Source organism: Diplodia corticola, assembly GCF_001883845.1.
Source record: "Diplodia corticola strain CBS 112549 chromosome Unknown scaffold58, whole genome shotgun sequence".
Classification (NCBI taxonomy): domain Eukaryota; kingdom Fungi; phylum Ascomycota; class Dothideomycetes; order Botryosphaeriales; family Botryosphaeriaceae; genus Diplodia; species Diplodia corticola.
In genome coordinates, this window is record NW_017971537.1 from 17,415 (window position 1) to 30,732 (window position 13,318).

Below are 13,318 nucleotides of genomic sequence, written 5' to 3' on the forward strand. Positions count from 1 at the left end.
ATCAGTCACTTTCACGCATAAGTGGCTTAAGCTCTCTGTAGTCACTCCCCACAGATCAGAAAGCGATTCTGCTTTCAAGTGCTGTCCCCTGGCCTGTCTGTTCAGATGCTTTGTCGAATTTACACGGTTTCCCGTTCGTTTTGAACCGCATGAAAACAAACTTGTTCAACTGCCTTCGACGAATCTACTGATCCCCTACTCCAAAGATAATGAAGTCTTATCCCCGATTGTTATTAGCTACCTAATTTTGCACTGATATTCTAGGTGCTAAAGCTGTGCACGTACATACATACATAATGATGTCCTTAATTGAGCGTGCAGATATAATTATTTCTGAACACTTTTATCTCTTATTGTATTGTAGAAACCGTAGAAAACTCTATTTGTTCAAGCAACATGAACACATTGAAGCTTTTCGAAAGGAATGTTTTGCTCAATCTGTGTTTCACTCACGATCAAAAAGCGCGATAACTCTTGTGAAGCCCACTGTTTCCATCTGTCCAATTTTCTCACCATTCTATGTATAACTACAAGTGTCGTCGACCGTCATGCGTGCAAGGACGTTGACTCACTACACCCAGCGGCCCACCCACCATCGCCTCCGCACATCACCATCCCTCTACCAGCATATCCCATCTTCCGTAACCACACTCCGAACGATCGCCCGCTGCGATCCAAATACACCTACTTGCGCACCAGGTATTAAGTCGACCGCCACCATTGGAACCAGCCAAATGGCGGCAGCCGAAACAAAAGCAGTCCTTAAGAACCGTACTAGAAAAAAACATTTGGTCGGAGTTGAAGAGTGAGCGACAGCAGAAATGAAGAGAAACAAAAAGAAAGGATCGTGGAAACGTTTCCAGACTCTTCATACTCGTACAAGAGTGACCGCACGTCCATCGTACCGACGTCGGAAAGGAGAATGATGATGACGAGAGGTCGGGAAGCCAAAATGGCCAACCAGGAGGAGAGGAAGACAGGAAAGAGATTAAGCGTGTCGACCCAAAAGCAAACTAAAGAACAACGCCGTCGCCATGCTATATATCGTATGCTGATGCTGATGCTGATGCAGATGAACAAAAGTGAAAAAAAAAGACTCAGATCTACAGCAAAGAAACAGTTTCCCGACTTTCTCATCTTTCATCTCATGATTCACTTACTCGCGTCTATACCATTACTCATCCCGAGATGCCCTCCTTGCTCGCATAGGCCACAGCAAGGTACAGGTCATCCCCACGCCTCGTCGGCGTCAGCCTCGGCGCCCACATGGGCGTCTTGATCGCGACATCGCCCTGGCCGCCGCCTTCATGGGAGCTGGGCCAGTTCGCATGCTGCTGTTGGGGGTTGGGCAAGGCCGCGCTGCTCTTCCGCGCTTGGTCAGGATCATGCTGATGATCGCCATCGTCTTTGATAATCTGTCCCTGCGGCGTGTGCGGGCTCCTGCCGCCGACTGTCGTCTTCTTCGTCGGAGTGGTGCGACGACTGTTCCCGGGCGAGCCGTTGGGCGCCCCGCTGTCGATAATCAGCAACCCGTTTCCCTCGCCGCGGCGACGCGCCTGCAGCCCGCCCTTGGGCGAGCCGGCACTGCCATCACCACCAGCATCATGCTGCTGCTGCTGCTGCTGCACGCGCGGACTGGGCGTCCCCGTTCGGTGCGACCCGGCCGGACTCGTCCTCGGGACGGCCTGGTTGCTGGCGCGAGGCACCTTGGGGTACTTGATGTCCGAGATGGGGCTCCTGTCGTCGACGCTGTTGGCGTCGTCACCGTGCTGCTGAGGCGGTGTGGTCTTCACCCGCAGCGTCGATGACGACGGTGCCGCGACGACGGCGTGAGGATGACGACGGTGGTGGCTGTCAGCTGCTGCCGGTGCTAGCACCGCGCCGAGCTGCTTGGCCGCATCGTCGTCGTCCTCGGTCGGAGGGCTCGGGTCGCCTGGCAGCGATGCGCTCTCGAAAGACGTCATCGACGCACTCGACGTGGAGCGCTGGGGCCGTCCATGGACAAGCGGCGGACGTGCTGTTTGGCGGGGTGCTTGACGAGGCGGACTCTGGGGTTGGGGCGGGAGTGGGGGCCTGGCGTAACAAGGCTTGTACGGCCGGTATTGGCCGCCCTGCTGGGTCGCAGCAGCAGCAGCAGCAGCAGGTTGCCGGGTCGACGACGACAACGGCGTCGATGACGGAGGCGGGCCGCTGCGCTGATTGGCGGGTGTGGAGAACGGCGGTGATGCTCGACGATGGTGATGATCTTGTTCCTGCTGTTGATTATGACGACTGACAGCGGCTGCAGCAGGGACGGATTGGCCGATAGGTGGTTGAGGTGGGGAAGGTTGACGCAGGGCTGATGGGTTCGCATGCGAGCCCTGCAGCGGCGCCGAAGCCTGCTGGCCAGTCGTTTCTCCGGAGAGATGGGCGAGTGCCGGCTGGGGCGGCATCACCCGGCTCGGGGCAACAGCAGAGGAAACAGGCATCTGGTGCGTGTGCGTTTGCGTGGGCGGTGGGGCCATTGGGTTGGTCTGAGCTTGCCGTTGTGGAGACGGGCGTGACGAGGACGAGGAGTGGCCGAGGACGGCGGGAGGAGTGGCAGCGTCTAGAGGCCGCTGCGGCCCGCTGAAGCCGCCGGCATCGCTCGTTGCGTGCCCGTAGCTCTCGGGCGGCGTTTGCATGATGCTGGTCGGCGGGCTGGTGTAGTAGGCCGGGATGTAGGATGAGCTGGCGGTGGAGTTGGTACCGGTGAACTTGGTGCTGCCGCTCGAAGCGCTGCTGCTGTGTGGACCTGGCGGAGGCATCGCGGGCAGCGTCGCCGGCAGCTGGTACAGCGGCAGCGGCGGCTTCGCTACATTGGGCGGTCTCGCGGCTCCGATCCTCAACGGAGACGGGATCGGCGGAGGGGAGGGCGTCGGCTGGCGAGGATATTGCCGTTCCTGGGGCGGGATCGCAACAGACAACGACGAATCCGGGGCGCCGCTCGGCGGAGGCCTGTACGGTCTGACGGGCGGGAGCTTGGCCGGGGCGTCTTGGCGCGGGGGAACCTGCACAGCTCGTACCGGATACATGGGCTTGCGCACCGCCGTGTCCTCCTCAAACAGGGTCCCCTGACTCATCCCGCTGTCCCTCTGGGACGGCTTCTTTCTCTTCTCGATGAAAGGCGCCGAAGTGGGCACCGGCGACTTGGGCACAGCCTCGGGCTTGCGGGGATGCACCGGCTCCGGTTTGTCTGGCAGGAGCTGGGATACGGTTCTGCTGCTCGAGAAGCTCGCAGGAGATGCCACGGGCGAGTCTTCGGTGATGGCCAGCCCGATGTTCTCCAGCGGCGTAGGGGCCCGCTGGTGCCGCGGCGGCGACGGATCGACGATTCGCACCTGGGGGATGGTCGTTCCCCCAGTGCCAACGCCTGCCCCATTGCGCGGATCTCTGCGGTTGCGCGGAGGGGACGGGAACTGCGCCAGGGCGGACGGCGACATGACAACATCGTCGTGCGAGGGCGGCGTCAGCGCAAACTTGGACCTTCCCTGCTTCTCGTTCGCTTCCTCCCCCTTCTTTCTGTCCCGCTTGCGTAGGCAAGCGAGCAAGAACAGGACGCCCGCTGCCAAGACAACTGCCGACACACTGGCCACGGAGATGCCGATGACCTGGGGGGTGCTCAGCCCACTGCCATTGCCCGACGACGCTGCTGCGGCCGCAGAGGCTGAGGCCGAGGCCGAGGAAGAAGCCGAGGACTGGGGGGTGGTGGATGACGCGGCTGCGGAGGTCGTCGACGCGGCCGACGCAGAGGTGTCCAGCGTCGTTCGAGAGCTACTAGTGCGCGACGACGAGGTCGATGAGGTCGACGAGGTCGACGAGGTCGATGCGGCCGATGAGTTCCGAGCGGTCGTCGTATTCGTGAGGGAAGTGGAGCTGAGCGGAGTCGATGATGCGGCCGATGCAGTGGTGTCGGCGGTGCTCGTGGTGTGAGCCGTGAACGTCAACGTGCTGTGGGTGGCGGCCACGGCCCCGTCCTGGCCAGAGCATATGCCGTACGTCGATGCAAGGCCGGAGACGGATGACGCACACGAGGTGAAGGCGCAGCCATAAGCCGCCTCCCCCAGCGTGAGCCCGGTGGTGCTATACTGGGAGCACAGACAGCCCAGGTCACCTGAACTCGCACAACCAAGAGGCCACTCGTCGAACAAGACGGACTGGAAGCAGCCCCATGCGCATTGCGGAACGAGAGCCTGCAGGCTGGCCGGCAGCGACAGCGCGGCCGAAGTCTGGGTCGCTGACGAGGCGGTCGAGCCAAGTGTTGAGGTGGGTTGCGGGAATGCTGACGCAAGTGATGGGGTGAAGATGATAAACTTTTTATGCAAAGCGGGAAACATATTTCTACAGAACTAGGCATGCCATGTCAACACGGGCGGCTTGGGCCGCGGAGGCAGGCTGTTGGACACACCTGAAAGAGGCCTAGTGGAGCAATTAAGGCATTGAGCTGAATGAGCGTACGTAGTCGGGCGGGATTATTAGCAACCGGTCAACGGCTGGATAGTGGGACTATGCGGAAAAGAGACAAACTGAAAAAGGACCCAGAAAAGAGAAAAAACGGGAAAAAACGATCAGACAGGAGTCGTGTCAAAGAGCATGCATGGCGGGTACGGCTGAGCGAAAGGTTTGTTGATATGTACTCGGTCGCGTCACCAGCAAGCGCCCAGCAACGGACGGCTATTGTGCTGCAGGCGCCGCAGCGCTGCCATAGGGCGCAGGCTGCACATAGCAAGCCAGGGCGACTGCAGCGAGGCGCCTCGAAGCAGCACGGCGGGCGCTCGTTGGCTCGCCGGCTCGCAGCGTCGACGTGTGTGTTGTGGGTGGTCGAGAGAGCTGCGGTTAAGCGCTGGGCGGGCAGTTCGGCGGGCAGACCAGGCCCCAAACGGAAGCGCTCGGCGGACCAGCGGACAGGCGGCGCTTACGCGCTGTGCAGAAAAGCAGCCGCCAGCCCACAACCACCCGTCTGCCGTCGCGCGCCCTGAAACCGGTCGTCCGCTGTCACCGCGCTGGCACCGCGATCGAGGTGACGTCGCAGGTGCGCGGGGCTCGATCCCGGGCGCACACCGGTCACAGGGGCCGTCCACCGCCGTCCACCGCTGATGCGTGCGTCTAAGCCTCAGGCCTGCTCAACACCACAGCTGGCAGCAGGGAGAGCCCGGCGCCGGAAGGCTATCCGCCCTCGTGGGCTGGGTAGCGCTCCCGCGCAGCGCCACTTTTTCCCATGGAGGCTGTGAGGTGATGCTGAAACGAGATCGTCCTCCTGTCGCCATCCTGCCACTGCTGGCCTGCTTGCGTGCGTGCTCGCTCGGCTTACCTGCTGGCTCGCCGCGCCCGCCGCGCTCGCAGCGCTCGCCGCGCGCGCACCGTTAACTTAGCCTCCGTGGCTTGTTGGCGTGTGTCTGATGAATCAAGCCAAGCTCGCGGCAGCCGCTGGCCGGGCTTTACGGGCACGCCGGGAACGGCAAGCCGCAGGCCGCCGGCCCAGCGCCGTCGATGGCGTGCAGCGCACTTGCAGGGAGACGCCGCTCGGCTGGCGAATCAAGGGGCCTGGCGTCGCCTGCACGCCACCGCGCCTGCTTGTTTGACTGGCCATGCAGAGCCAGGCACGGGGCGCTGCTCTCAGGGTCGTCGCCGGGTCGTCGCCAACCACGGCGGCGCGCGCAGCGCCAACGGCGAGCAACCCTCTCACCTCCTCGCCCGCCGTCCCATCATCATCATCTCCGCCGCGCTCCGGCGCCCGGGCTGCGCAGAAAATTTTCGAAATCTCAAGAGGGGCGCGCGGTGGCGTGGCGCCTCTGCGCTCTGGCGCATCGCGCGCTGATAAGCGGCGCGGGCTGCAGAGCGTTCTCGAAGCACGTAGCGGCAGATCATTCACATGCTATGCGACACGAATTGCTATCCGCTAGCTAGCCATACCGCCCACGGGCCACGATCTGAGTGGCAGCAGGAGATACGGCCCCATTCTCACGCCGGCCGGATCCAACGACGGCCACTGCCAGCCATGCCGCCGCTGTCCAGCTGGCCCTCCCGAGCCCGCGCCCCGAGAGTACCGCCGCTGGCGACGCCGGGAAGCGCAAGAATCGGCGTGGCGCCCGCGGGAGGGCAGAGCCGCAGGCGGTGCAGGAGTCGCCGCCAGCAGGAGTTGCGGACAGGGCGGGCAGGGCGGGCAGGGCGGGCAGGAGATGCAGGAGTCGCAGCACCGTGATGGTGATGGTCGGCCTACACGCGTCCGCCGCTGGCGACGTGCACCCATGGGAGCCGTGCTCCGCTCCCGCCAGCCGGTGGAGAGAGGCCCGGAGAGCCGCAGGGCCAGCGGCGACCAGAGTGACCCAGATAAAAATAACAGGCTCGATTTGACTCCTCGTGAAAAATGTAGGTTTTGTGGGTCTGCCAAACCCCGACAAGCCTGCGACCGCATCCGCTGGCGCCGAGACGGCCATCCCCGCTAGACCCAGTCTCCCTGCGGCTGCGATAGCGACGGCGACGGCTGACGAGTCCACCGCCAGGGAAAGAAGTGCGAGCCCGTGTCTCCTGGTGTTGTACCATCCTGCTTTAAGGACCCGCCCTGATCACCACTCCCGTGCCACCTCCAACACCGCCCGTATGCCCAGTCGATCCCGCCGCCCGCACGCGCGCAAAGCACGTTCGCTCCGTTGAAATTGCCCTCTCGTCAAGCACTCCTCAATACACCCACACGCATTGTGAGACTTGCCCCCCCGTTCCGGGCTGAAAAAAAACCGCCCTCTGTTGAGGCCCAACTGCACCTCGAATCTCGCCAGCACCCTTTGTCCTGTGCGGTTCCCACTCTCCACGTACAGCCGGACCCATACACCGCCGAGTCGAGTGGTCCAGAGCGTAGATCCGACCCTCTTCCCTCGCATCAGCAGGTCTCTTTGTTGCGGCGTGAGCGGGAACGTCATAGCTTCTCCGTACCCACTCCGCACATATGAACCCCCAATGGGACCTCCACGCCTCCGCCGAAGACTGGCACCTTTTTGCGGAGATGGCCTCTAACTCCCAGGACGGACCAAACCACGGCAGTGACCACCAGGATGATGGCACCAGAAGACCAACCGTCCCGCAAATCGTCACCGACGGCACAAACTCCCCCAGCGACCCCATCATGACCAATTCCAGCGATACCAAGCCCAAGGGCAAGCGAGTCGGCTTCACCTCCGCGCCCTCTTCCGGCGACGACTCGCCCAACGCGGCCGACACCGCCAACCTGCACCTCCAGCCGCGTCCCTTCTCCACCTACGGCGCCCTCCCCTCCAACCCGACCTCCGGCGCCACCACCCCCTTAGGGGAGGGCTACCTCTCGCCTACCCCCACCCGCCAGAGCGCTCCTCCAGCTCCTGACGAGCTCGTCAAAGCTGTGCACAAGGCCTTCGGGCAGCCCATGCCCGCCAAGCCCAAGCCCGCCATCCGGAAGACTCCATCGATGGGCCTGAGCAACCCCTTCTCCTCCAACAACACCGAGTCGGATGACGAAGACACGCCCGCGAAGAGATCGAGAAACGAAGCCCTGGAGCGCGCCAACAGGTTGGCCAAGAGTGTAGGCAGTGCCTCGGCGCCGTCGTCGAGGAGGAATTCGTTCGATGGAGGAAGGGGTGAAAAGGCCGTCGAGGCCGGCCCCTCGAGACCAAAGACCCTGGCAGCTGGCCTCGCCAGGGACCGGGCCCCCCGCAAGAGCGCCTTGCTCGAGGATGTCGTCTCCCAGGACGAGGAGGAGCCTGAGCCGTTGTCAGTATCGGAAAAGAGGAAGGCTCGGGAAAGCACGCTGGATGAGGCGAAGAAGCTAGTGAAGAACCACACCCGGAAAAGCCAGTACCAAAAGGCCTCGCTCCACGCCGAGCCTCCCCCATTCATCTCGAGACCCACCACCCCAACCATGGAGCGTGCTTTCGATGACTACGTCGCTCCGCCGCCCAGGTACCGTGGCGGCATCTTCGGCGCTCTGCTCAACCTCTACGGCACGCAGGGTGGCTTCCAGGGTGGCATGCAGGGTGCCCAATGGTCGCATTCTCGCACCAACAGCAACACGACGCTGGGTAGCGGGATGAACACGCCCGGCGGCGTGACGCCTGCCATCGCGACGCCCCAACAGTCTCCACCGACCTCTGGCACCAACACTCCCGTGACCCCGGGCCAGAGGAGACATTGGTACGCCCGCAGCCAGCATGGGCAGCAGTCGCAAACCTCTTTGGCACAGCTCGTCGGCTCGTCCTCCATGCTCGCTTCTCCGGGCGCGTCTCTCGACTTCGAGCATGACGTTGCCGATAAGGTGAGGCGCCAATCGCGGCCTGGCATGGGCAAGAGGACACGCAGCGGCGGTGCCATCACCTCCGCCATGCAGCGGCTGAGCAAGCCGCGCCTGGAGGACGAGATCCGCATCACCGTGCACATCTCCGAGGTCATGGCGCGCCAGCGGTACCTGATGAAGCTGTGCCGGGCGCTGATGAAGTACGGTGCCCCGACGCACCGCCTGGAGGAGTGCATGAAGATGTCTGCCCGCATTCTCGAGATCGAGAGCCAGTTCCTGTACATCCCGGGCTGCATGATCATCTCCTTCGACGACTCGTCCACCCACACGACCGAGGTCAAGCTCGTGCGTGAGACCCAGGGCGTCGACTTGGGCAAGCTACGCGACACGCATGCCTGCTACAAGGACGTCGTGCACGACCGGATCGGCGTCGAGGAGGCGACTCAATGCCTCGAGGAGATCATGAAACGGCCGCAGAAGTTCAACCCCTGGTTCCTGGTGCTGATGTACGGCCTCGCGTCTGCATCCGTTGGCCCCTTCGCGTTCGAGGCCAGATTGATCGACCTTCCCGTCTGTTTCCTCCTGGGATGCCTGGTCGGCTTCCTGCAACAGATCGCCGCACCATCGTCCACGCTCTTCAACAATGTCTTCGAGATCAGCGCTGCCGTCCTGACATCCTTCCTTGCCCGCGCGTTCGGTTCGATCCGAGGCGGTGAACTCTTCTGCTTCTCCGCCCTGGCTCAAAGTAGCATCGCGCTGATTCTGCCCGGTTACATTGTCCTATGCGCATCGTCAGAATTGCAGTCCAAACATCTGGTTGCCGGCTCCGTCCGCATGGTCTACGCCATCATCTACTCGCTCTTCCTGGGCTTCGGCATGACCATTGGCATTGTCCTCTTCGGCGTCATGGACAAGGGCGCAACGTCGTCGCACCAGTGCACCAACACCATGCCGACCAACTACACCTTCTTCTTCGTGCCCGCCTTCACCATCTGCCTGTGCATCATCAACCAGGCCAAGTGGAAGCAGATGCCCGTCATGGTCACCATCTCCTTCGCCGGCTACGTCGTGACCAAGTTCAGCAGCATGCGCTTCCAGGGCAACACGCAGATCAGCAGTACGCTGGGTGCGCTGGCCATCGGCGCCATGGCGAACCTGTACTCTCGCCTCGGCACCAAGGCCGACAACCTCTTCCTCGACATTTACGAGAACCACGTGCGTCCGCGCTACCGCGCCCTGCGCCGCAAGGTCACCGGCAGGAAGGAGGACCTGCGCAAGTCGTACAAGGTCGCCGAGGACATTCTGCCACCGTCGTCGTCCAGCGCCTCGGAGATCTACACGCCCCGCGCGCGCAAGGTCGGCTACGGTGTCGCCGCCGCCGCCATGCTGCCCGCAATCTTCGTGCAGGTCCCGTCCGGGCTGGCTGTGTCCGGCTCGCTCATCTCGGGCATCACCTCCGCCGACCAGATCGTCCACAACAACACGGGCAGCACCACGACGCTGCAGGCTGACGGCACCGTCAACAGCGCCGCCTTCTCTGTCGGCTACTCGGTCATCCAGGTCGCTATCGGTATTACTGTCGGTCTGTTCCTCAGTGCGCTGGTCATCTATCCGTTCGGCAAGAAGAGGAGCGGTCTGTTCAGCTTCTAAACCGGTAACTTGAAAAGAGGTCATACGGGGCTGTGAATGCACCTACCTTTATCATCCTCATCACCAACACCGCCGTCATCGCTGGTCGATGTACGCCCTCAACCTTCTCCTTGCATGAAATCTCCTTCTTCTTTATCCGCATCGTTGCTCCGTCTCTTTGCAAGTTCTTTTTTTTTTTTTCCTCCAACTCATGTCACGACTCTGAGCGTCCGTTTGTCCGGTCTCTCTTTTTTGTTAAGCGTCGTTCTTTTTAGATCGTCCTGTTTCCGTTGCTTTGATACCATCCGCTTGCCTTTCTTTTGATCCTCCGCAAAACGAATCCGATCATCCTGCATACTTAGACAGCGTCGTTCCTTCACCTTTTTGGCTGCGCTCATTATTAGATTAGATCAAACGAAAGCATTCTAGACTGGTGTTCAAAAAAGGGGAGGGTTTGGGATATGAAAGTAGTGTTGTGGGGAAGGGGCGTCCAAGTCGAGCGTTCTTCTTTGTTGTTTTTGAAATCCGCCGGCTCCTGTATTTCCATTTTATTGTCTCAACTGGGGAGGAACAATAGAGGGGGGGGTGACCAAAAGTCATGTACTTTTCTTCTTCTGTTTTACGTTGCCTCTTTCTTCCCTTTGGGTTGTTGCTTCTGGTCAAGCACCCTCCTCTCTCCCCGGATTACTTTCTGTTTTCCTTGTTGTCAAACCGCCTGCCAGCGTTGAAGCGTTGCTCTGATATTGCATCTCCTTGAGGTTTTGTCGTTTTCTCCTGTTTTCCAGTCGAGCTGTCTGATTTCCTTTTTTTCTCGGCGCATCGTGCAGGCGTTCGTATTTGCCTCCTCTTGTCTTTTCCACCTTTTTATTTGGTTGATGCCATCTCTTACGAAACTTCAAAAATCTGGAAGGGATGAGGGGGCAAGTTCTCCTTTGGTTTAGCATTGGATTTTGGTTGGGATCATTCAAAATGGCATCGATTTCGCCTCTTGCGCTTTCGAAGATGAAATGAAGGATGTGAAGAGTGAGATCCAAGGTTTGAAGTCCACGGAACCTATTGCTGACACAGACTCTCTGACCGCCGGACCTCGCCGCAGATCCTTCCGATGCAACTCCGTGGGTTCCTCGTGACCAGAGAGTGTATGTGCGTCTTGTGTACGCGTGTGGGTTGAGCGAGTAACGTCCGTGATTGTTGCAGGGAGGAGTTATTTCCGCGATTGGTGCATGCTCTCTTCATTTTATGTCCGTGATGTCCGTGACGACGACCGTGCTTGCGGTCACGGAACGGTAAGGTACGGTAAGGTACGGGTACGGTTTTCGGAAAGAGAACACGGAAGAGGATATCGCAGCAGCAGTGCCGGCAACGCTTGCGGACAACGTCCCTCGCAACCTGTGAAAGTGTTTGTTGGATCTACTTAGATGACCCCGCTCAGGGTCTCGGTACCTTTAGCTGGGAATAGCCGGCTCTGCTTCCAACCCCTCATCCGCTGCTCGCTGGTCGGCTGGATTGCGAAGGCTTGTTCGAGGGTGCCATTTCCGAGAAGAGGGTGGTAGTATGAAACACTCTCCCTTACGGGACTTCATGTCATGCGTGCCGGCCAGTTCTCGTCCTCCTCCCTGTCTCGCAGTCTCGATTGTAAGCGAGCCAACGGACAAAGGACGAGCTCGCGCGCAAACACGGGGCACGGCCGTTCATGACATCAAAAGAGTCATTCCCGACGTAGAACCACTTTCGGCAAACAGGCGAGCGAACGACGATCAACGGGTTCTTGAAGTCGACTCAGCGTGCGCATATGCTGGCATCGCTTTCCTTCGCGCAGGAGGGACCATAGAAAAACGATGCTAGGCTGGCCTTGCGGAAGAGCGCTGCTTTCATCGGTGCTGTCTCTATTACTAAATCATCCAGAAAGTACCGTTCGCGCTCCATGAGACAGGCCGCGCTATCGAGAAAGCCTGGACCAGGGACGCGAAGGAGCGAAGACCAGGTACCCGCGGAAGAGTACTGCCGGAATACCCGCCTCTTGCGCTAGCTCCCTTGATGGACCCTAAGCACAAGAAAAAAGGTCAGCTCTTCTACTAATCCGATTAGCCCCACAACGCTAACGGCGAGTGATTAGTCGTGGAGGAGTGGGCGAAGGGCAAAGTGGATGGAGAAAAGATAACAAGAGAGCGAGAGCACCGTGCTCACACTCCTTTACATTTTTGGAATCGTGCGCCCCTATCCCGATCGTTCATCGTCAACGCATAATGATGCATGAGCGCACGCTCGCGCAAGTACTTTTTGTCAACTGTTGGTACGCCGTAGGGCTGATGCTTCTGCGTCCCTGCTTCTGGGGAGATGAGACCTCACAAAGCCCGTTCGTCCTCCGTTAATTCGGCGGTTTTCCCTGGAGCGGCTCGTCATTGTTCCATGGCAGAGAGTTAGCCACCGCCGATCACGCGGAGACAACGGTCGCTCGTTAACACCGAGGTACATAGGGGCTGGCGTGTACTGTGTAAACAGCAGTAGGGTGTGAGGGACAAGGGGAGCGCCAGGTACCGAGGTTTTGTTGCCAGCAAATCCCACCAATGCACAAGGCTTAAATGTTTACAAGCGTACTGCCCCGTATAAACAGACAAGGGTAGATTGCGTAGCCTACTCGTAATCGCCACCCTGTCTCTCCTTCCCTCGTGGCCGAGAGGGGAGCAGGGTAAACAGAGCGTCGACCAGAAAGAGTAGGGGTTGCTGGGGTGGAGACGAAGCGAAGAAGGGGCAGAGTGAAACCCGAGACAGCGTTGCGCAATGGACAGGCGCTAGGCGGAGCAGATCATCTTTTCCTCCCCCCCCCCCCGAAGTTAAAAAAAAAAAAAGTCCGATAGGCACAGAGAGGTGGTGGCGCTCAACGTCAACGAGATGAGCTGGAAAAGAAGGGAACTCGGACGAACGGGCGATGCGCTGCCGCTGGATCATATACACGGTCCCATTTCGGCAGGACCCTGTGCCAGTCATGCCAGCTGACCAGGCGTCCAGGCTATGTGGGCTTTTTTCTCTTTCTTTCTCTTGAGGCTGCCTCTGCCCTCGCAGAAATCACGAGGAGAGCAGTCGAACAGCCGTGGCGAGACCAGGAGATGAATCATGAAATGCACAGCGCATGAAGCATAAGTGGGTCGTTCCCTCGCAAGTGAGATGACCGCAGGCGGTTTCCCCGGACAATGCCATGTTGGGAGATAGTGGGCGAGCATCGAAATTTGACAGCAGCCGTTCCCCAGATAGTAAGAAGAGGCAGACGGCGGCTCGCGAGACTAGCAGGTGGTGGCAGTTTCACGACCACATGGCATAGACATATCGGCATCCCTGCCGGCTTGCCGTTCGTGCGGACAATTTTCTTGATGCTTGTTGGGCAGGCTAGGGCGTGCCGGTGCCGGGGCTGAG

General features: G+C 60.1%; 2 protein-coding genes across 2 annotated transcripts; one reads left to right on the top strand and one right to left on the bottom strand.

Annotated features, from left to right (window-relative positions):
- Nucleotides 1–1,178: 1,178 nt before the first annotated feature.
- Nucleotides 1,179–4,355, bottom strand: BKCO1_580004 (uncharacterized protein; the record flags this gene model as incomplete). Its single annotated transcript, XM_020277554.1, has 1 exon — nt 1,179–4,355. One exon carries the CDS (start codon nt 4,353–4,355, stop codon nt 1,179–1,181), a length of 3,177 nt encoding a protein of 1,058 aa, XP_020126868.1.
- A 2,606-nt stretch (nt 4,356–6,961) lies between these two features.
- Nucleotides 6,962–9,928, top strand: BKCO1_580005 (pheromone-regulated membrane protein; the record flags this gene model as incomplete). Its single annotated transcript, XM_020277565.1, has 1 exon — nt 6,962–9,928. The coding sequence occupies one exon, from the start codon at nt 6,962–6,964 to the stop codon at nt 9,926–9,928; it is 2,967 nt and encodes a 988-aa protein (XP_020126872.1).
- Nucleotides 9,929–13,318: the final 3,390 nt, after the last annotated feature.